Source organism: Acanthochromis polyacanthus, chromosome 14, assembly GCF_021347895.1.
Source record: "Acanthochromis polyacanthus isolate Apoly-LR-REF ecotype Palm Island chromosome 14, KAUST_Apoly_ChrSc, whole genome shotgun sequence".
NCBI classification, from domain to species: Eukaryota; Metazoa; Chordata; class Actinopteri; family Pomacentridae; genus Acanthochromis; species Acanthochromis polyacanthus.
In genome coordinates, this window is record NC_067126.1 from 29009652 (window position 1) to 29031796 (window position 22145).

General features: G+C 40.8%; 2 protein-coding genes across 2 annotated transcripts in view; both read right to left on the bottom strand.

The window, feature by feature from the left end:
- LOC110952572 (disco-interacting protein 2 homolog A-like) overlaps positions 1-12369 on the bottom strand; it is an 89544-nt gene extending 77175 nt beyond the window's left edge. The window contains 1 exon segment of the mRNA XM_051958638.1: positions 11818-12369. Coding sequence (XP_051814598.1) covers positions 11818-11941 — 124 coding nt within the window. The 5' untranslated portion in view covers positions 11942-12369.
- A 2462-nt stretch (positions 12370-14831) lies between these two features.
- On the bottom strand, positions 14832-16986 carry LOC127537289 (zinc finger protein OZF-like). The gene has a single exon (XM_051959448.1). The coding sequence runs from the start codon at positions 16984-16986 to the stop codon at positions 15616-15618; it is 1371 nt and encodes a 456-aa protein (XP_051815408.1). The 3' UTR covers positions 14832-15615.
- Between the last annotated feature and the right edge of the window lie 5159 nt (positions 16987-22145).

Below are 22145 nucleotides of genomic sequence, written 5' to 3' on the forward strand. Positions count from 1 at the left end.
AATAAGAAGTCTGCCTTTGGCTCCATAATAAAAAAAAAACTGAAATAAACTTGTTCAGTTCTTCTCTGTTCCTTCCCTCCCATATTCTACTGGGGCACCTAAGGGAATGAAGTGAAGAAGAGGGGGGCAACTTGGCCTTGTTCTTTTAAAAGGCTGGGACAACCTGCTATGGTATCTGGCTTTTTGTTCTATGTAGTTGTGCCCTCCAGCATTGGTGGGGATTTGGAAAGGCCTCTCCTCACGGTTAGGTTGATAGGTCACGGCACATTCCAGACATTTTCTGTCTGTTTGTTTTTCACCAGGAAGCCTCACAATGCAGCCTGCTGCTGCTACAAAGGCCTCTGTTTGTCTTTGATCTACACATCATACCTGAGTATGCCTCGACATTGAGTGAACGAACAAAAAAATTCAAAAGTTGTTTATCGTCTTTTCAGACATGTCTTTGGTCTCATTGCAGTCTTTTTCCAATACCAAATTTTTATGAAAAAAAGAAGTCCTTAACATTTTTAATGATGTTATTCGATAGTCAGAGCAATCACTCTTGGCAAAAAAGAGACAGAATAAAAACTTGATATTTTGGGGTCCACTCTAAGTATTGTAAGTAAAAGTTGCCCTTTGTAGTACGTCATCTATTCATACTTAGGGATACTTGATGCCTGCCTGAGATCAGTGAACTCCACTCAGTGCTGTCATGCTATACAGCTTGACCTCTGCTAGCTCCCATCTAGAAGGTCAAGAGAAGTTAGTAGGTGTTGAAGGCACTGCCCAGGAGCTGATAAGCCCACTTCTCTGCAATGATTTATCCTTGCACATTTTAATTCACATGCAGTTCCAAACAGCAACGCTCTCATACAAGATCCAACATACTGTAGGATTTGACAGACCGATCAAAACGTCTGTGATGAATCTGGAGGTGCTTCCACATCTGCAGCCTGTATCAGAAGCTGCCAGCTTTTAAAAATTAAAGGCTCGCTTGTGAGTATCGAGCCAAGAACAACATAGACAATGAAAAAAAGCAGAAGCAGCTTGATGATTCAAACAAAGTTTCACTCTTCATTACTGTGGGAACAAAACTGCACATATCACACTCATTAGCTTGCATGTTCTCGTATCAATTGTTCAGGAGAATATGAGTGAAAATGAAATGCAGTTGTGGTGATGGTTTGTCAGTACTGTTGAACAGAAGCAGCTGTCTTTACTGAAACACTCAAGGCTATGTAATTCCATTGATGCTACAGAATGAATGTGTGAAAGGGTATATGTGCAAGTGTATTAAATGTGCTACCAGGGGAATAAATATACTGTGCTAAGACTGTTCAAACATAAAGAAACCCTACAGGGAAACACCGCTACCACACTTAAGCCAGTCTGACCACCATCTCTGCTCTTAGCCTCAGCATACTTGCCCCACAGGAAAAAAACAAAGACTCCAAAGACATGGCCTGAAGGAGTCTTCTCTCTGCATCATGATTGCTTTGAAAGACTGAATTGGGATATTTTTGAACACCAGGCTTTGGAGAAGTACACTCCAACTGTACTCAGCTATATAAAGAACTCTGTCCACAATGTCACAATGTGACAAATGCATCTGGGTGTATCCCAAATAAGAGCCATGAATGACAAAGGAGGTTCAAACTCTACTCAAGAACCGCAACAACGCTCTAAGATCAGGGGAGATGGGGCGCAGAACAGTGCCATCAGACGACTTCAAAACACAGATCAGAGAAGTCACATCAGCTACAGAAACTGGAAGACTACTTCTAAAACAACACCTGTGCGTCCACTCTTTATAGATCTTAGACTTGCCTTTAATACCATCATTCCATGCCGACTGTCCACCAAATTAACAGACGAAGGCCTTGTCCTCGGCACTCAGAATCAGCACTGGTGCCCCAAAAGCCCGTGTAGCGAGTCCCCAACTCTACCCCCACCCTATACACAAAGAACCGCACCCAACCCACTCTAACAGCATCACGTCCATAGAAAACACAGTTGTGGTGGGGCTCATCGCAGGCAAAGATGAGAAAGCATAAAAGAATGTAGTCCATGGGCTGACAAGGTGGTGTTCAGAGAAGTCATCATCCATTGTAACTGTTCTCAGAATTCAGGTTCCTGTGTGAGCACACATAGCCGACAACCTTGGACTACCAACACCTACATGGTAATCAAGAAGGCCCAGCGGCAACTCAGCCTACTGGGGGTCCTCAGAAAGTAAAACTTGGTGCTGGTATCCTTCACCCTTGAACACGGTTTTCTTATACTTCGACCTCAAACTTTAGCATACTCAATGTAAAAAATTCTCAATTACAATATTGCAATGTGCAATGTTCTTGAGATTCAATGCTAAGTGTGGAATATATGGAATTTATTGTACATATTGTATAGATTACTAATTTGAAGTAAATACATACATTTATACTGGTTTTATTTATTGGCTGTTCTGTTTTCTGTATGAAATAGTCTTGGTGTGTAGTTTATGTAAATAACTGCAAAGTATTGCTGATTAAACACTTGTTTCGTTACTGTTGTGATTTTTCTCATGCTTATATTCTGTTTTGCATCATCAATTAAGGCATTCATTCATCTCTGCTGTCTGGCAATGTGTATTATAGGTACATTAAGCTGGAAATACAACAGTCAATTATTATACAAGAAGAATTAAGGTCACATGAGACAGGAAAATAAATGACAAGAATGAGATGTGATGAAGTACTATTGATGAACTGAGTCTTTTACCTTGGGCTTTGAAAAATTGTATACAAAGCACTGCGCACAGCTCAGTGATCTCAGCCCTGAACCTCCTTATATCACTGGCAAGCAATTTAATCTGCACCTTGAGCGCTGCAGTGCAAGTGTTGTCAACTCCAGGTACATAAGCAGGAAATTCAATGTTATTTGGAGGTGTAATTCACAGCAGTTACAGAAAAAAACTGAAATATGAAGAGGACACTGGATGTGGTTTTCAGTGTTGCTGTATCTGGCTGAGGGGTACTTGGTTGCCACGTGAACCCTCTGTCTCCACCAGATGATGGATCAAAGCACACACACACACACACACACACACACACACACACACACACACACACACACACACACACACACACACACACACACACACACACACACACACACACACACACACACACACACACACACACACACACACACACACACACACACACACACACACACACACACACACACACACACACAGATAGGTGAATGGGCAGCTAAGAACTGACACTTGAAAGCTGATGGAGGCAGAACAAAAGCCAAACTGGGCAGAAGAATCCGGTGGACAGAGCGGAGTGAAAATTGCAATGTGTCCTTGACGTGGAGCATGCAGCTTGTCTGGTCAGCAGATCTCCCTGGCACCACTGCCCATTGCTCTGCCCTGCTCTCTACTGCACAGGCCACCTCTCCCACAGCAAGGACACACACTGAGATCAACAGCACCAAAAGGCACAATATCCAGCACCCACTAAAACAAGGAAATTATTCTGAAACTGAGGTATTTATTAAGTCTTGGTAGTGAACACACCTTTAAATCATTTCCACTGAAGAATGGCTCTAAACACACCCTCTGGCCAACTGCAGAGCTCAGTGGTATCACTGTGGCAGGATGGACAGTATGGTGGCCTGGCTGGAAGCTGGCACCATTCTTCTGTTGTTGCATTAGCAGAAGGCCAAGTGACTTATGGACTTGAAGAATATACAAATTCTTTCTAACGTACAGTAATAAGGTTAAAAAGGTCACTGGAACAATTCCAGACATCATAAACACATGCAATATTAAGAAATTGATTTATCTTTTTGCATAATAAAACAAGAAAAGCCCACAGAGAGTGCAGTACTCCGTCAAGGCTGCTCAGTCCTTGTCTGATTTCCAACATTAAAGTCCCAATGAGTCCGCAGCAGTCGATTTGTAGTGGGATTGCAATCATGTGATCGTCAACAGGCAGCTGACGTAGTGTTCACTTGTTGTCATAGTTACAGTGACGCAGTGCCGTTATCTCACAATGATACAGAAATTTTTAGCAAATCCATGGGTCCAGACTATGAGTCGCATCACTGTCAAATCCGATTTTGAGTAATGTTGCAAACAGACAATCGGACAAACATACGCCGATCGTCACATACCTCCGCCGCTTTCCTTGGCAGAGTACTAAGTGTATAACTCCCCATTGTTCTCATTTAAACTGCATATTGGAAAGTGCTTTTGCCTCTCTCAAGTTGTGAACTGTAGGAGTGTGGCAATGCAATCAAAATGCAACGATTTCTGGCATCAGTTGTACCCACATGCTATAAAGCACTACTGAAAAAGCACCAGGAAGTCAGTGTCGTTTTATGACTGTATCCACTAAAAGAAAATGAAGTGAAATATTTGTGGAATGGATGCAGTGAGGAGAAAAACATTTGTATATCTCAAGTTGCAGGACAAACTTTATAATCCCAAAAGCCCAAAAGTCAACATTTCCACAGGGAAGCAAAAAATAGCTGAGATTTTGAAATAATAACTATTTAAATAAAATTCATAATTATTATTACATTTTACATTTACTGGAACAAAAAGGATTACAACTGTTATATGGCTGTCTGGGTTGGTTGATTAAATTGAGCCACTGGTGATCCCCTTTTAGAGACTAGTATTATGGTAAATGGTGGATTCAATCATTAGATTCATTATAATGCAACAGTCAACAGCTACATTCAGAATGACAATCAATACCAACAACATAAATTGTTACAGTTGTTACACAGAGAAGACCACAGTGAAAATCCAAATTACTGTGCTGGTGAAAATCCTGCGATATGTACATAAAAGGCATTATGGAGGATGTTTTTTCTTGTTTAATTTGTCTGATTCACATAAAATGAATATACTGACCTTTAGTGGACTTGTATGTATGGTCTCTAAAAGAATTTAAAAAAAAACAAACAAAAAAAAACTGTGGACATGGCAGGACCTGAAAAACATCAGTCAATCATTGCGCTCGGACCGAGGCGTTTGGTTTGCTCCCTTTCCTGTCAATCAAAAATCTTCCGGCTCAGACCTAGTTACGTAGATTACGTACGCCTTGGACTTACGTGTTTTCTGTATGTGTTGCTTTGGTATAGCTTCGTAGTTAGCTGGCGACTTGTTTTGCTCATCTTTTTTTACATAATGGCAGATAAAGATCCAGGGGAACCCAGCCGTAAAAGACAACTTCACGAGTGCTACACAAGTTTCTGGAGGGGGGCGTTTCTTCATAAATGTTAAGAGGGGGGAGGTTAGAGGGGGTGAGGGAGAGGTTGTATGTGTGCATGCGCATGCTACGTTCAAAGTCGTAGGAAATTAAATCTCCTCTAACGCCTTTAATCCACATTTGAATAGACACAGAAAAGACATATTTTAGATATAACATTCACATACTGCAGTCCATTAAATATTTATGACTCCTATGAAAACAGAGACAGGATGCGGAGGAGTACTTAAAAAAAAAAAAACAGGCAGGACCTACAATAAAGAGCAACAAAGTCAACTGGCAGGACAATAGCTGCTACTGTGAATCATTATTAGGTAAAAATGGAACACAGCTCTGTTGGTTGTAGGCAATAAATGATAAAGATCACCTCAACAAAGCGCCCAGAAACACAAACAAAAAGTACATAAACTGACAACCAAACATGCACACAATTACATGTGCACAGACTTGCATATATAGGTGAGTCTGTATATGAGAGTAGCACAAGAATCTGAAGCTCTGCTCTGCTCTGAGGCACACCCTTGAAATATTTATGACGCTCCACGTTCTATCCTCCACTACGGCAGGGGCACAGCATAGCTGCCTCTTTATCTCCCAACTGGACTTTACAGCAGCCACAGCAGCCAGCTAGCTCGCTCCAAGGCTCAACATTCTTCTGCTTTGGATCCTATTACAGAGCTAACCAGCAGCCATGTACAAAGCCCTTTCAGTAATCGCCCTAAATCCTTCATGTTCTCAAAGCTCTTAATGTAGAATGCGATTCTATATTCATCAAATGTTTGGTTTGACCAACAATAGGCTGAACTCACTTGGTGAGCCCAGTCAGAAGGTCTTTCTTCACGAGTTGGTGGTGGGTCCACAGAAGTGACCACAGAAAAGAATGACTCATGACCAGTAAATGGTCTCTCCCTGAACTGAGTGGTCTCTCCTCAACAAACTCTGGGAGCCAACTCACCGGGGTTTCCTGTACACTCATACTTTCCAAAAAGTTTTACAAAAGTCCTGGCCAACAAAGCTATCCACAAACCCCACCCAGTGTTCTGGCCTGCGACCATGATCCAGGTTTATTTGAAACGGTAGTCTTTAAAACACATCAGTATACGGTGCTACTACTGGATGGAAACCAGGCTTTGTACAGAATATTTGGAATAAATGTGGCTTTAGAACACATGCATTTTAGAAACTGGTCTAGAGCATGAGCGGTCATGATTGTAGAAATTAGGAATATTCTTTTTTTCTCCCCCATAATACCTACAATACCTTAACGGTTACTGACAAGGTGTGGCTGCGACACATCATGAATTTTAGCTGAGATTACAAGGAACTGTAGAACGCTCAGCTGGTAATTTGTCAGGCAAAAACAATTAGCAGCAAACTGGGCTTGTAGTTTCATGCCATCATGCCCGTGGCTCTCCTTTAAGTCACAACCAATGAGAAACTCACCCCAGCAGGTCTGACACAACAGCAACTTTTTAAAACTCATTTTGTTCTTCATTTCTCTCTCAAGCACATTACAATTGTTTTTGTTTCCACCCTCTCTGTACACATTTTGTCAAGCGCCGTGTTGCAGTCTTGGCCTTGCACTTTCCTGAAAGTTTATTGGGGTCTTGTTTCAAAGTAGCACATTTCCCTGCTAAAGCATAAGTGGAAGAACTGCCAGGTAGAGCGAGGCTATACAGAGGCTGTATAGAGCCAAATTGAAATTGATTAATTGAGCAGCCCTACTTTAAGGTCCCTGTGAACTTTAAATCTATGTGAAAAAAAATTGGGTGCAGAGTGGGGCTTCATCCATTAACAGCAATAAGATACACACCACTGATCATTACACCATCAAGCTTCTGTCAGCGCCAGGGGTTGGAAAGCAAGTGTGAGTTTAATCACCACCATCTTATTACTACCATTACCACCTGACAGCACCCTGCCTGGTCACCTATTAACCTAAAGGTATACAGAGAATAAACTTTCCCCTTATCTAAATGATTAGATAAATGGTGGAACTTTTATGATCTTGATGAGGAAACTGGGTCAGAGCAGCAGCAGACACCAAGACATTGATAGGAGAAAGAACGAATGAAAACTGTGCTTTTGAATGGATGATTTATAATATAGGATATTAGTAGGAAATAGGATAGAGGATATATTGCATATGAAGACCATTTTGGAAACACAGTAGCCACATTTATGCTTCTGGGTTGTTCTCCAAACACCTCAAATGTGCTACAAACATGTCCTCAGTGAATGTGAACAACCATAAACAAGCCCAACAGAATTTAAACCACCAAAAACCCGCCATGCTCCTCTGTAAATGTTTGCTGAATGGGAGCAGGCAAAATGAGCACAATGATCAACCAGGAGTTTGGCAGTTTCCCAGCAAACACCAGAAGCACTGGACTAAAAATGACTTTGTAATCAGAGGGTTCAGAGAGCAAACAGAGAAGGAGGGCAGAAAAGCAGAGAATGATAGAGTGAGCCTATGAATTACTCAGCAGACATGACTCTCTCCCCCGATCCTCCCTGCAGGAGATAATGGAAATCATCCATCTTTTTGCCCTCCTTTACGCCCCATCTTTTGGTCACTCATCTGCATCCAGGTCAGTTGAGGAATAACACAGGTTCTTTCTAATAACTATGATGTGTGAAATTCGGTAGGAGGAGAATTCAGTCTACCGGCATGTTTGGAAAAGGCCAGCAACCTGCCTCACGAAGCAGAATTACTAAGGTAGCAAGACATTTTAAAAAGGCATTAAAAACACATTTTGTCAACCAGCTTCTTGTTGTAAGTAATGAGGTTTTGATTCTTCTACACAGGAGTACTTTATCTCCTTAAAGGAGAAGTTTAACATTTTTGGGAAACTTGACTTCTTGTCCTTTTTTGTAAACAATTTGATGAGAAGATTGATACCACTCTCAAGCCAGCACTTCTAGCTTAGCTTAGCAAAAAAGCGGAACTGGGCAGAAACAACTACTAGACTGTCTCTGTTCAAAACAAATATAACAACATGTGGCTACCAGCACCACTGATGCTCAACAGTTAACATGCTGTATTTCATTTGTTTAATCAGTGAGTACAGTACCTGCTGCCATAGGCAAGTTAGCATCAGCAGAGGTAGTGGGCAGATGTCTTTGATCATTCTAATATCATGAATTTGTGCACCTTAGCTTGTTCCATATTTGCTTTTAGAGGTTTAAAAACTACATCATCTAAACTGGTGGTGTTTTTGAAGGTCAAAAATGAGTGTAGACATTATCTACAATGGTCTACATCAGTGTGAGGTCACAGAAAAAGAGAATAACCCAAAATTGAGACCATCGCTCATCTAAATGACTTCAAACTTAAGACTGCACGTCCTTGGGTCTCCGGAAATACACCAGCCAAGACTGACAAAGATCAGATGAACAGTTGTTGAGAAATGCGAAGAACAGACAGACGCACAAACATCGACACAGAGATTGCTTCATTTACTAGTGAGAGATAAAAAATTCATGTGTAATATCAAGCTATTCCTTTCATCAATAATGCTTAAAGATGTTACACAGTGTCAGCTTTTTAGTCATAAATATTTCATATTATGGAGCAAGATAATGGACATTTTGTACCATATACTTACTTTAAGTCCATTTTCTCCTTTTAAAGTTTTTCAAGATTTAAGTAAAAGAATAAAGTCTACACAGTAAAGTCTTTTCAGATGATTTGCTTACATGGACCCAGTGAATTCCAGAACATCAGTGTGTTAGGTTGTATACTCCCAATTAAAATAACAAAGAGAGCAATTTGGCCTACATGTACCGGTACTTGTTATCAAAAATAACTGGGTGGGAACACTCAACTCAGGACCGCAGCAGAGTCGGGCGCTCAATATATTTTTGAACACTATTACACAAAAACTAAACAAGAGAATATAAAAATGAACGCATCTCTAGAGGAAATAAAATTGAGAATCACAATAAGAGTGCACAGATTGTTTACTTCACACATCAGAAGGTCTAAGCTGCTGATGCTGGAATATTATCTGTCTGAGCTGCTGGGTAGCCTCAAACTCATGCTAGTCCAATTTCTGCTGCTGATGAACCGGTTAAGAAAACATACATGACACATCTATTCAGCCTCATAAATAATACAACGTTCCTGCACACTCAGACACACACATCTGTTGGTGCATTCATGCATGCTAAAAACCAAGATGTGTCTCTCTGCAGGACACAGACATGCCTGACGTTAAATCCCTGAGAGAAGGATTCATTGGGTAGGGTAGAGAACCTGCAGGATTCTCAGGTTCTCATTTACTTCTAATAAAATGAATGTCCTGAGACAGGATGCAAGGGGGAGGCAACTGAAGAGCAGCATCGTGAGGTGAAAAGTTCACAGCAGCTACAGGAGACGGCAGTGAGGGAAAAGGAAAAAAAAGGCGTTGATCTGCCTTTACCCTAAAGAAAATGACATTCCTTTCTTTGATCAGAGAGAAAATAGAGGAAATATGGAGATGGGAGAGCATGGAGAGAGAGAGAGAAAGACAGAGAAACAGAGGCTGAGTGGAAAAGAGACATGTCAGTGGAAGAAAAGCTAGAAGAGATAGTGCTATCAGAGTCCAACATGGCAGGATGTGACATGTGGAGAGCAGGAAGAGGAAACTGGACAGATATAGATTAGTTTAGTAGCCGCTCCTGAAAACATGTCTATCCCATTAAGGGCCTCGGTGGCAGTTAATGTGTTTATCAAAGCGTGCACCTTGGGTCTGTTTGTAGCCCCTGTGCGATGCTGCACACAGCTAGGCAGAAAAGACTCACTCCAGAATTTGACTTTTGGGTCAGTGGGTTTTCTGTTTTCTTTTATTTCAAGTTCAAAACCTATTGGTTTGCAGAGTTGACATTTTCTCCAGAGCTTGTTAATTAAAAAAAATTAAAATTAAAAAAGACCCCACTCTTGGGTTAAATCCTAAATCTAATCAGACTCATTAATTAGTAGGACTTGAACACAGCTCAGCTAATTTTACCACGTGAGAATGTCTTAGATAAAGTTCAACAAAGGGTCTCATTGAACTAACAGAAAAACAACAGCAATGCTTAGAGAAAAACAAGCACCTTTTTCATTATTTAGAGAGCATCAACATTCTGTATTTGAGGATTTCTGCTCAACCACAGGAGCAAGCACGAAAATGGCTATCCTTCAGTGTATCAATGTAGCATCCCACAAGCCCCAAATATGAAGAAAAAGAGGCAAAACTATGCTGACAGGGCTTCACTTTCCTGCAAATTCATTGCATAACAATAACACTATAAAATAACTATAGTGTCGAAAGGGCAAATTGTTCTTCCTTCAACCACATACCAACATGAGTAAGTGTCATAAATACTATCAATAAAGACGTACTGCTTTCCCATTGTAGAGGCCTTTGCACTGGTTTGTATTAGGAAGTCCTTGGTATTGTGTTAGAGGAGTTATTCTTACTACGTTGTAAAGATATATATTGCTTACTGTTACAGCTATGAGCAGCAAGCAAGAAGTTCTATACACAGTACAATAACTTCAGCATAGACAGAAGCTTTAGATTTGTTTTTTTATGCCATTAAAATAGAACTTTTTATACACATGAAGACACAAGATCTTCATAGAATCCCTTTGATTTTTTATACTTGAGTTTGTTATGAAGTACAGATACAGGGTCACATAGAGGACATCCAGACCAGTGCAACTACAGGAAAAGATGAAAACGAAGAAGTAAAGGAATCAGGCATATCATGTAAATCCTGGACAGAACAAATATCCGACCCAGAGCCGCAACTAACAATCTGGCAATTATTTTCTTGATTAATTGATTAGTTGTTTGATGTAGAAAATTGAAAAATACCAATGAAAACCCCAATTCATGTCCTAAAATGTCTCAATTGATCCATAAGAGGAATTAAAAAAAAACAGGAAAATACTCAAATTCAAGACCAAACTCAAACTAATAAATCGATGCTCAGAATAGCTGCAGCTCTAATCCTAACATTTGTTCAGAATAAATTCTCCTTGTTTGCCAGAAGGACAGTTTTACAGAATCTAATAGAGCTGGGCCACAGCATATCCATTAAGTTTAAAGGAAAGGATTTAGATATCAACTTTCCTTTCTGTAAACTTCAAAAATAAAGACACCCTGTGGTTATGTGAAAAACTGAGTCAATAACAGCAGTGTCATGGGTGTGTCAGCTCAGCTGTTAGAGCCATCTGGTCAAATATGGTATTTTGAGTCTGAATGTGTGGCATCTACAACTTCAGGACAATAGGATGAGCTGGCATCCATTACCAGTGAAACTGACCGGCCTGGTTTAATGAAGTTAGTGTCTGTGTTGCAGTTAAACAGTCATGAAAGAGGAGAAAACTACGGCAGAAGTTCAGTTTTGGGATTGACTCTGGAGGAGCAGCAGAGGGGCTCTGGTGATGCTGGCGTGTTTTCAAACCTGAGCCACAAAGCCAGAATAAAGGGCGGTGGTTCTGGTAGCAAGAAACACACATGGACTATGTTTAAAGCAGACACACCTCGGCCACACTGTGTTTGTAGTGTGTGTGTGTGATTACATGTTGTCAACTTACCTTCAGACAGCTCCAGCTCCAGCTCCGCCAGCTTCTCCCGGACCTCCGCCGGCAGGGTCATAGCGACAGCCGGCGTGGGCTCCAACATCATCGTAAGCAACCCGGTTGAGGTTCTCTCAGCCATGGTGGTCCAGTACGAAGGTCGAACGGCTCCACCGGGTTCTCCAGTGAGGAGGGCAATGCAGGAGAAAAGGCGAAAGAACTATTAAAAAAACAACAACCCCCTCCTCCTGACTTGGTGTCGGCTCAGCGCGAACAGGGTGTTGGTGCTTCTCCGGTGTCGCTGCAACGTCGTCCAGATGTGCGAGAAATGCCTCCAAGCGTCATGACACGGCTAGCTGGGAGGCTAGCAGACACACCTGGCTCCGTGCTTCCATGAAGTGGGCTCGGACGGGGCCGTGCTGGTGTCTCCGTGCCTGCGGTCCGTCCCTCGGCTCTGGCGGGGTCCTGACTGTCGGCGGCTGCCTCTCTTCAACTGTGGAGGGAACTCATTCAACTCCTCGCTCGCTTCCCACGGCGCAGTCGCCATTGCATCATAGCAACATCAGCTCCGACCGTGCGCGTTCACGAGGCCCCCCTAACCTGTGTGTGTGCGTGCGTGCTCGTGAGCCTGCTGATGCTCCACATACAACTTGCCTGCCTCCTACTGTTCCAATCAGAGTTTTGGTGGCACATGAGGACATGCAGTGATCTAGAAGATACCTCATAGCTGGAGAAAGTATTTGCATCTTTTGCTACAGTAAAAAGCACTGATATACTGCAAAAGTCAGAAGCAAGAAAAATCCTACTTTAAAAATGTTCTTTAAGGAAAAGTATGTAAGCATAATGATAAAAATGCGCTAAAATGTTGAAATCTAAAGCAGTGAGTGCAGAAAATTTTTTCCTTGGGATTGCAAAAGTGTCATATGCTATATTAAGTGTTGGTAAAATGGGACACTGTCTGAAAATTTGCATTCATGAATAATTAAATATGATTAATACCAGGGTCTCAGCTCACAACTGCATACAATTCTATGAACATTAGCCGCTTTACTACAACATACAGAATACAAAATAAATACACTACCAGTCAGAAATTTGGGCACACCTTCTCATTCAATGCTTTTTATTTAGTTGTGTCATCTTCTAAATTATAGATTAATACTAAAGATTAACACTTTTTTGTTTACAACATAATCCCATATGTATTCTTTTGTAGCTTTGATGTCTTCAGTATTAAATAATTCAATAAAAACCAGTGAATGAAAAGGTGTGACCAAACTTTTGACTGGTAGTGTAACAATCAAACACAGAACTGATGAATCCATACCAAACACAAAATGTGCTCAAAACACTTCACAGTCAATTTCTGACTAATTGAGATGTCATAAAATTTTAACATAAATCAAAGAAGTTAAATATAAGTAATGGGGTTGGGACCATCAATTGTTGTGCAGAAGTCAGGTTAGTATACAGTTAACAGCCCTGTTTGACAACTGTTAGAATCCATATTATGTTTCATTGTAGCTACACAATGAAACACGACAACACAACTGAAATACTGATATGAACCACTGAAAAGTATTTTTGCTTTTTTGTCCTTCTGTTGTTTTTTGTTTGTATGTTTTTTGCTTCTTCTTCTTATTATTATTATTATTCAAACAGGGCATCCAAAACTATTTTAACCATGGCCCCCATCCATAGTACTTATTCATTCATATTAATAATATTCATACATTTAATATATATTCAAATTATGATACAAATGTTAGGAGCAGACACAGAATACCTGCAGATGGTGTGGTAGGTCTTTCTGTTTAGGTGAGCTAAAACGTGGCTATGTTAGTTCCAACAATTTATTTGATAACATGTAAGAGAAATGATATTAAATCCACTGTAAAAAGTATGACTTCTTTTAGCACAGCTTGTACATTGCGATCCTCAAAACCGTTTTTTTTTTTTCTGTCAAAATGACTCAGAGCAATGTCCTATTTTTGCAGTATCAGGGTGTTCCATGTTAATACTGGCAAAAATGGAACACTGACAAAATTTGCATTTTTCAAAAGGGCAAATAGAGAGAGAACCGATTCTTAGTAGTTTTGATATAGAACTACATCCAGTTACATGTTAAACTGGTAACAAACAGTGGATAGTCCCAGTTTAAAAAATACTATATAATTAGATTGTTATTACTCGTGCATTCATTTCAAAGCAGGATTTTACTGTTGTTGCTGAATTGAAGCTCATTTTAAACTTTTTTGCAGCTAATCACTGTTTTCATGATGGATTGGTCTGCTGGTCATTTTTGCTGGTCACTTGTGTAAAACTTTGAGTACATTTCATTAATAACAATGCATCATACTTCATATGTTGTGCGCAAAAATCTACCAAATCAGACAAATGCACGAAAGTAAAAACAGTAATATCTACCACTTAGACATTATGGAACGGAGGTACAAGGTGGCGTAAAAAGGAAATTGCATGTGTCTGTAATTTTGACTGAAGTGCAGTACTTAATTGTACAGTAATTGCTTGTCATTATATTCCTCACTGTTCGCATTAAGAAATTTCTTTGTTCACTGGCTGGTAATTGTCACTGATTGGTCTATTTGATTGAACCTTTCAACTGTGATCCATTTTGGTTTTTATAAAACTAAAGAAAATCCATCAAATATTTTATTGAAATCTAACAATGTCTTCCATTTTCCCATTCTGTGACATATCCTGGTAGTGGTTCCCAGTGGTACAGAGTAACTAAGTAAATGTACTCAATTACTGTAGGTAAGTACAGTTTTAAAATACTTAAACTACTTCCATGGATAGATTTTTTTTCTCCCCAAAATTTATAGAATAAAAATTGTAAATATTTTGTCACTGAAATATATGTCACTTCTTAGAATTTCACAACCACAAGTCTTCTACTTCTATAAAGTGTTTCCTTGTGTACAAGTATTATTGGCGTGACCGTCTTATTTTTCTATATTTTATCAAGAAATACTGTGACGAATGACAAAAAGCAGTAAACAATGGTCACTTTAATTATTACTGACAGTGTAAAATCAGTTTTGAAATGAAAACCTGAATCTAAACAAAAAAATATAAAACAGAAAACTGGTTAGTCAGGCTGAGATTCACCAGGTAAACTCAATATGGCCTAAAGAAAGTAGGGAGCGAAATAATGTGGATGGGGTTGCAAACATAAACTCCACATCCAGCCTGGCTAGTGTCCTGACAAAAGTATTCCAAACATTGTTCTGTTTATTTGCTACTTCCATTGTTTTGACAGGCAACAATCCACAAAAAGGATATGCACAAACAGTATTTCCTCACCAAGAGGTCAGCTATTAATCCTGTTTACTAAAAAAATTAGTAGCCCTGTGCTCTCAAGTATAAAATGAGGCTTCATCAAGTTAACTCTGGTGAATTTTGAAAAGACTTTGAAAGTGATTTGACTACAAAATTCCATCTGTGTGTTACTTTTCTCCATCTGCAGCTTGAAAAAGGAACCCAGAACAAGGACTTCAGGTATTGTCCCCAACTACAGAGGGCAACAACGGAAGGACATTTGTATTTTAAAGTTTACTTTGCAGAGCGCAACTACTTCCTTTGGTCACTTGGGGGCAGCAAAGTTCAGCCTCAGCTCTCACATATGACTTGATCAGGTAGTACATTGGTACATTGCATGAGAATAATTTGCATGAGAACTATAAACAGAACAAACAGTTCAGATAAAACATAAATCTACAAGACCTACTTTTAACTTAAACGATGTGAATGAATGCGTCTTTTTTAAGCTTTGTTCCCACCTATGTCCCAGGACTACAGCTTCTCACCTGTGTGAGTTCTCATGTGGACAGTCAGATTACCTCTCTGACTGAAACTTTTTCCACATCTTTCACAAGAAAAAGGCTTCTCACCTGTGTGAGTTCTCATGTGGACAGTCAGAGTACTTCTGTCACTGAAACTTTTTCCACATCTTTCACAAGAAAATGGCCTCTCACCTGTGTGAGTTCTCATGTGGAGAGTCAGAGTACTTCTGTCAATGAAACTTTTTTCACATCTTTCACAAGAAAATGGCCTCTCACCTGTGTGAGTTCTCATGTGGACAGTCAGAGTACTTCTGTCAATGAAACTTTTTTCACATCTTTCACAAGAAAATGGCCTCTCACCTGTGTGAGTTCTCATGTGGACAGTCAGAGTACTACTTCGACTGAAACGTTTTCCACATCTTTCACAAGAAAACGGCCTCTCACCTGTGTGAGTTCTCATGTGGACAGTCAAAGTACTTCTGTCAATGAAACTTTTTCCACATCTTTCACAAGAAAATGGCCTCTCACCTGTGTGAGTTCTCATGTGGAGAGTCAGTGTACTACTTTGACTGAAACTTTTTCCACATCTTTCACAAGAAAATGGCCTCTCACCTGTGTGAGTTCTAATGTGGACAGTCAGATTAGTTCTATGACTGAAACTTTTTCCACATCTTTCACAAGAAAATGGCTTCTCACCTATGTGAGTTCTCATGTGGACAGTCAGAGCACTTCTGTGAATGCAACGTTTCCCACATCTTTCACAAGAAAATGGCTTCTCACCTTTGTGAATTATCATATGGACTTTCAGCTCAGACCATAAACTAAAAGCTTTTCTACAAGCATTGCAAGTATGTTGTTTTACACCTTTGTGGATTTTGTAATGTTTCTTGATTTGGTACTTCTTCTTAAAGGTGTTTACAGACTTTCTACCTGCATCGGTGTCATGGAGAATCTCTGACAATACAGACTTGTCTACATTGTTACTATGACTGGTCTTTCTGTTATGACTCTTCTTTGGCTTCTGCACTGCATTTCTACTTGACCCTGAGTCTACATGCTGACTTCCTTCCTGATGTGGTCTTTCACCTACTGGTAAATTGTAAGAGAGGAGCTGGTCACTGTTTGATTCTAGTTCAGTGTGGTCATTGTCCTTATCAGTTGAAGTCAATAGAAAGGTATCAGTCGCTTGCTTCAGCACAATCTGCTTTCCCTGCTGACTGGTGTAGACTTCTTCCTGTTCCTCCTTAATCTGTGGAGGCTCTGGGTCCTCCTGGTCCAAACTAAAGTTCTTCTCCTGCTTACAGAGCTGCCGATTAGCCAGACCCTTCCCCTCTTTACAGACATGTTGCTGTGGACAGTCTGGAGGGACAATGGGGCACATGAAAAAAATTACTAACATGACGATAAGGAAACAAACATGTGAGAAAAGACATTAAATCCTCTGACCCCCAAGCCTAGTCGGGGCAGTCACATTTTTCCTCACAGTGGGATCATCCTTAACAGCAATATAAAGTCTGGCACCTCTGTGGAAACGGCACAACCATGTCTAGAAATAGAGAGACTTCCCAAATTACATCTGTGTGGAATAGCAAAGTTCTGGAAAAATTTTAAAAAACTAACAAAAACATAACAATGGCGGACGCACTGATGTATCCAAGCAACGGCGAGGCAGCAAATACACATTTCAAGTAAATGTCAATAAGTTAAGATGCAACAGCGGAATTTCTGTCTGAAAATAATTGGAACTCAAAGCTCTGATTCCAATCTTACAATAATCACATTTCTTTGTTAGTTCACTAAGACAATCATAGTTTTACACACCAATTCTGTGCAACTTTACTCGTGGTTTCCAGACGGCATCCAGCAGCCTGCGCTCAAAATCAATCTCTCTATCCAACTGGCCCAGTGGTTGATCAGAAACTCCAAAGATTTCTTTGGATACTTTTTCACAATTGGGTGTGCACACAAGCTGCATTCCCTCCTGTCTGATGCACATTTCCTCCTGCTCCTCTTTCATCTGTGGAGGCTCTGGGTCCTCCTGGTCCACACTGGAGTTCCTCTCCTGGTTGCTGAGATTCTGCTCAGGAAGAACATTCTCCTCCTGGACTTGTTGCTGTAGAACGTCTGGAAGGCAGAATGACAAAAGAAAAAGCTTGCTAAAGGTGACCATAGGTGACGCACATCCGAGCAAATATAGTTAACCCTCTGAAGCCCAAGCACTGTCTGGACAGTTTTTACTCCTGTCACGTTTTCCTCACTGTGGGCTTATTTTTCAGTGCAATAGAAAATCCTGCACCTCTATGGAAACAACACGATGACTACAAGTAAAGAGAACTCACAAATGTCTTCTGTGCAGTATGGCACAGTTTTGACAGAAATTTACATTACAATTGCTCCGATTCACTGTTTGTGAGCCATGCTGCATTGATGTTATTGACCTGATGTCTTTCATTTTGCTGTCACTCTCTTTTGTCATCTCCTGTCATCTCTGTATAAACACAGTCTGCATGTCACCTGAAAACTTTTCCTGGACATTTTTTTTGTCATTTGACTGTTGGTCTGAGCTAAGTCAGTCTGTCTGTTGCATTTAGGAGCTGAATTGTGGTTTTATTATAGATCTGCTGCAAACAACGTATTTTTGGTGAATTTTTGAATGACACATGTAGAATAGAGTTATTTCAACAAATCATATGTCAGCTGACTAGTTGTAGAACCCACGAAACATTTCTGCTTTCTGTTTCTACAGTTTCAGATCAATGGCGTAATCTGAGCGATTTTTAAAAACAATAACATGTTAGTTTATTTTTCTGGAAATAGATATGGTACTAGTTACTCAACAATTGTTTTTGGTTGTATTTTTATATCATAACATCGTGTTGAGTGCTTAATAACTGGCTACCACAGTATGACAATCAATAACTAGCGATAATGCTAGCTAGTAATGAAAGCTCAGACTTTAATAATCATATCAATTAGATTACCCATCATTGAGGATTTCACTTGCCTACAAAGCATCTCCAAAAAGTATCTGCATCCTCGGTTTACAAGGGTTTAACAGCAAGTCAACATCACATTTTGCTAATAATAATGTTGCTGTCCTTCCTGAAGGTTGAGGTATCGATCTGTCTCAGACTTGTTCTGTGATGAACCGGTGATCCACCCTGGGTGTCCACCGCCTCCCACCTAATATTGTTTGGGACAGACTCTTGCCTGTTTCAGTATTTATTGACCTTTTCAACTGCTCTACTCTACTGGAAGCTGTTTAAATACTACCACAGCTCATCTTGTACTATACCACACTTATAGTCATCCTATTTATACTGTATGATAGTCTCCACATGTCATGTAAACATGTTTCACTTCTGCATTACCTGGGATCGACACAATTGTACTTTTGTCATAAGCTTTCTCCAGATCTACAAAGACACAATGCAGCTCCTTCTGACCTTCTCTGTACTTGTCTATCAACATCCTCAAAGCAAATATTGCATCTGTTATACTCTTTCTTGGCATGAAACCATACTGTTGCTCACAGATGTTCACCTCTGCCCTTAGTCTAGCTTCAACGGGGGTGGCATAGCTCAGTGGGTAGAGTGGCCGTCTTGTAACTGGAAGGCTGCCAGTTCGATCCTCGGCCCGTCAGGCTCATGTAGAGGTGTCCCTGAGCAAGACACTGACCCCCTAATTGCTCCTGGTGGGTCGTGGTTAGCGCCTTGCATGGCAGCTTCTGCCATCAGTGTGTGAATGTGTCGTATCATGTAAAGCGCTTTGGATCAAAGTGCTATATAAATACAACCATTTAACTACTCTTTCCCATAGCTTCATCGTGTGGCTCATCAGCTTTATTCCTCTGTAGTTGCCACAACTCTTCACATCTCCCTTGTTCTTAAAGATGGGCACTAGCACACTTCTCCTACATTCCTCGGGCATCTTCTCACTATCACTTTATCACCCTAACCTGCTGCACGTCCTGCCCATCTCTGTCTCTCTGCCTTGCCAACCTGTACAGACCAGTCTCTCCATCCTTACTGTCCAACCTAGCATACAAGTCATCGTAAGTCCCTTGTTTGGCCTTTGCCACCTCTACTTTCACCTTACGCTGCATCTCCCTGTACTCCTGTCTACTCTCTTCAGTCCTCTCAGTGTCCCACTTCTTCTTAGCTAACCTCTTTCTCTGGATCCACTCCTGCACCTCCTCATTCCACCACCAAGTCTCCTTATCTCCTTTCCTTCCAGATGACACACCAAGAACTCTCCAACCTGTCTCCCTGATCACATTTGCTGTAGTTGTCCAGTCATCTGGAAGCACCTCCTGACCATCCAAAGCCTGTCTCAACTCTTTCCTGAAAGTCATACAACACTCTTCCTTTTTCAGCTTCCACCATTTGGTCCTCTGCTCTGTCTTTGACCTCTTCATCTTCTTCACCACCAGGGTCATCCTAGACACCACCATTCTATGCTGTCTGGCTACACTCTCACCTACCACTACTTTGCAGTCACTGATCTCCTTCAGATTACACCGTCTACACAGGATGTAGTCTACCTGTGTGCTCCTACCTCCACTCTTATAGGTCACCCTATGTTCCTGCCTCTTCTGGAAGAAAGTACTCACGACAGCCATTTCCATCCTTTTTGCAAAGTCAACCACCATCTGTCCTTCTGCGTTCCTCTCCTGGATACCAAACCTGCCCATGACCTCCTCATCATCTCTGTTTCCTGCACCAACATGTCCGTTGAAGTCTGCAGCAATGACAACTCTCTCACTTCTACGGATACTCTGTATCACTTCATCAAGGTCCAACCAGAATTTCTCCTTCTCCTCCTGCTCACATCCTACCTGTGGAGCATACCCACTAACAACATTGAACATCACACCTTCGATTTCTAGCTTCAGGCTCATCACTCGATCTGACACTCTTTTTACCTCCAGGACATTCCTAACAAACTCCACCTTCAAGATAACTCCTACTCCATTTCTCTTCATATCTACACCATGATAGAACAACTTGAACCCTGCTCCTAAACTTCTAGTTTTACTACCTTTCCACCTGGTCTCCTGGACACACAGTATGTCCACCTTCCTCCTCTGCATCATGTCAACCAGCTCTCTACCTTTTCCTGTCATAGTTCCAACATTCAAAGTCCCTACTCTCAGTCCAAGACTCTTGGTGTTCCTCTTCTCTCTTCCTACGAACACACCTTCCCCCCCTCCTTCTTCGACCAACAGTTGTTAATTTTCCAACGGCACCCTGTAGGTCGACAGCACCGATGGCGGTCGTTGTTAACCCGGGCCTCGACCAATCCGGTATGGAAGTCATGATTCACATGTTTGATTTGGCCAAAGTTTTACGTCGGATGCCCTTCCTGACACAACCCTCTGTATTTATCCGGGCTTGGGACCGGCACAATAAGACACTGGCTTGTGTCCCCTTGCGGCTACATTATAAGTTGTAAGATGTGTACAGATACCAAATCATGTGATCTAAATATGTAACGGTAGGCTCGAATTGATGCAGCTCAATCAACTGTTCCTTTATCATTTCCAACGGATTAGTTCAGGTAAATTTGTAGTAGGATCACAATCATGTAAATCAGTCAACTGACCAGCTTGTCATGGTTACAAGCACTGCCGCCCGCTAGATCTAGCAATGGGAAATCCTTAACAAAGTGAATCCATACTATCAGCCACATCACTGCCAAAATCTAATCAATTTGTCCTTGTGTCATTTCTGACTTTCTCTGAAAATTTCATCCAAATCCGTTGGTTCGTTTTTGAGTAATGTTGCACACTGACAGACAGATTCACAGACAAACTGCTGACCATCACACATTCAGTCAGTTGAGAAATGTGAAAGTTATCCTGCTTTTCATCCACAGAAACCACAGCTCCTCACTTTACTTCTCTCAGCTCATTCAGATCATCACAGTTTTCAAACCTGTTGTGTGTAACTGTATCTCTGGTTTCCAGACGTTATTCAGCAGACTGCGCTGACGATCAATCTCCTCCTGGTACTGGACGATGAGTTTCTCAAACTCTGTGGATATTTCTTCAGCAGCAGCAGCTAATCGCTTGTTGATAAAGACTCTCAGATTGTGGACTGAACTCATCATTACTTAAAGTGACAAAATATTAATCGGAGACATGTCAAAACAACCGTCTGTAAAAACTTCTTCACATCAGTACGCGTTAGCAACGGTTTGATTAAGCTAACGGTAACAACGGTTGACGTCACTTCCGGCGCATGCAACGTAAAAAAAAAAATAACAACGATAATAATAAATGATTCAAAGTCGTAAAAGTAAAAGCAATAAATTATCCAAAATACAAAAATTCCAAATGGGACATTTTCTTTTTTTGAAATGTCAGTATTAATATTGTCCATCATGTGACAGTACACAGACTGAAAGTATGCTCTAAAATGTACATAAGACATTGCAAAAATCATAATAAAATCATCCATCCATCCATTCTCTATACACCGCTTTATTCTCACCAGGGTCGTGGGGGGAGACTGGAGTCTATCCCAGCTGACTTGGGCG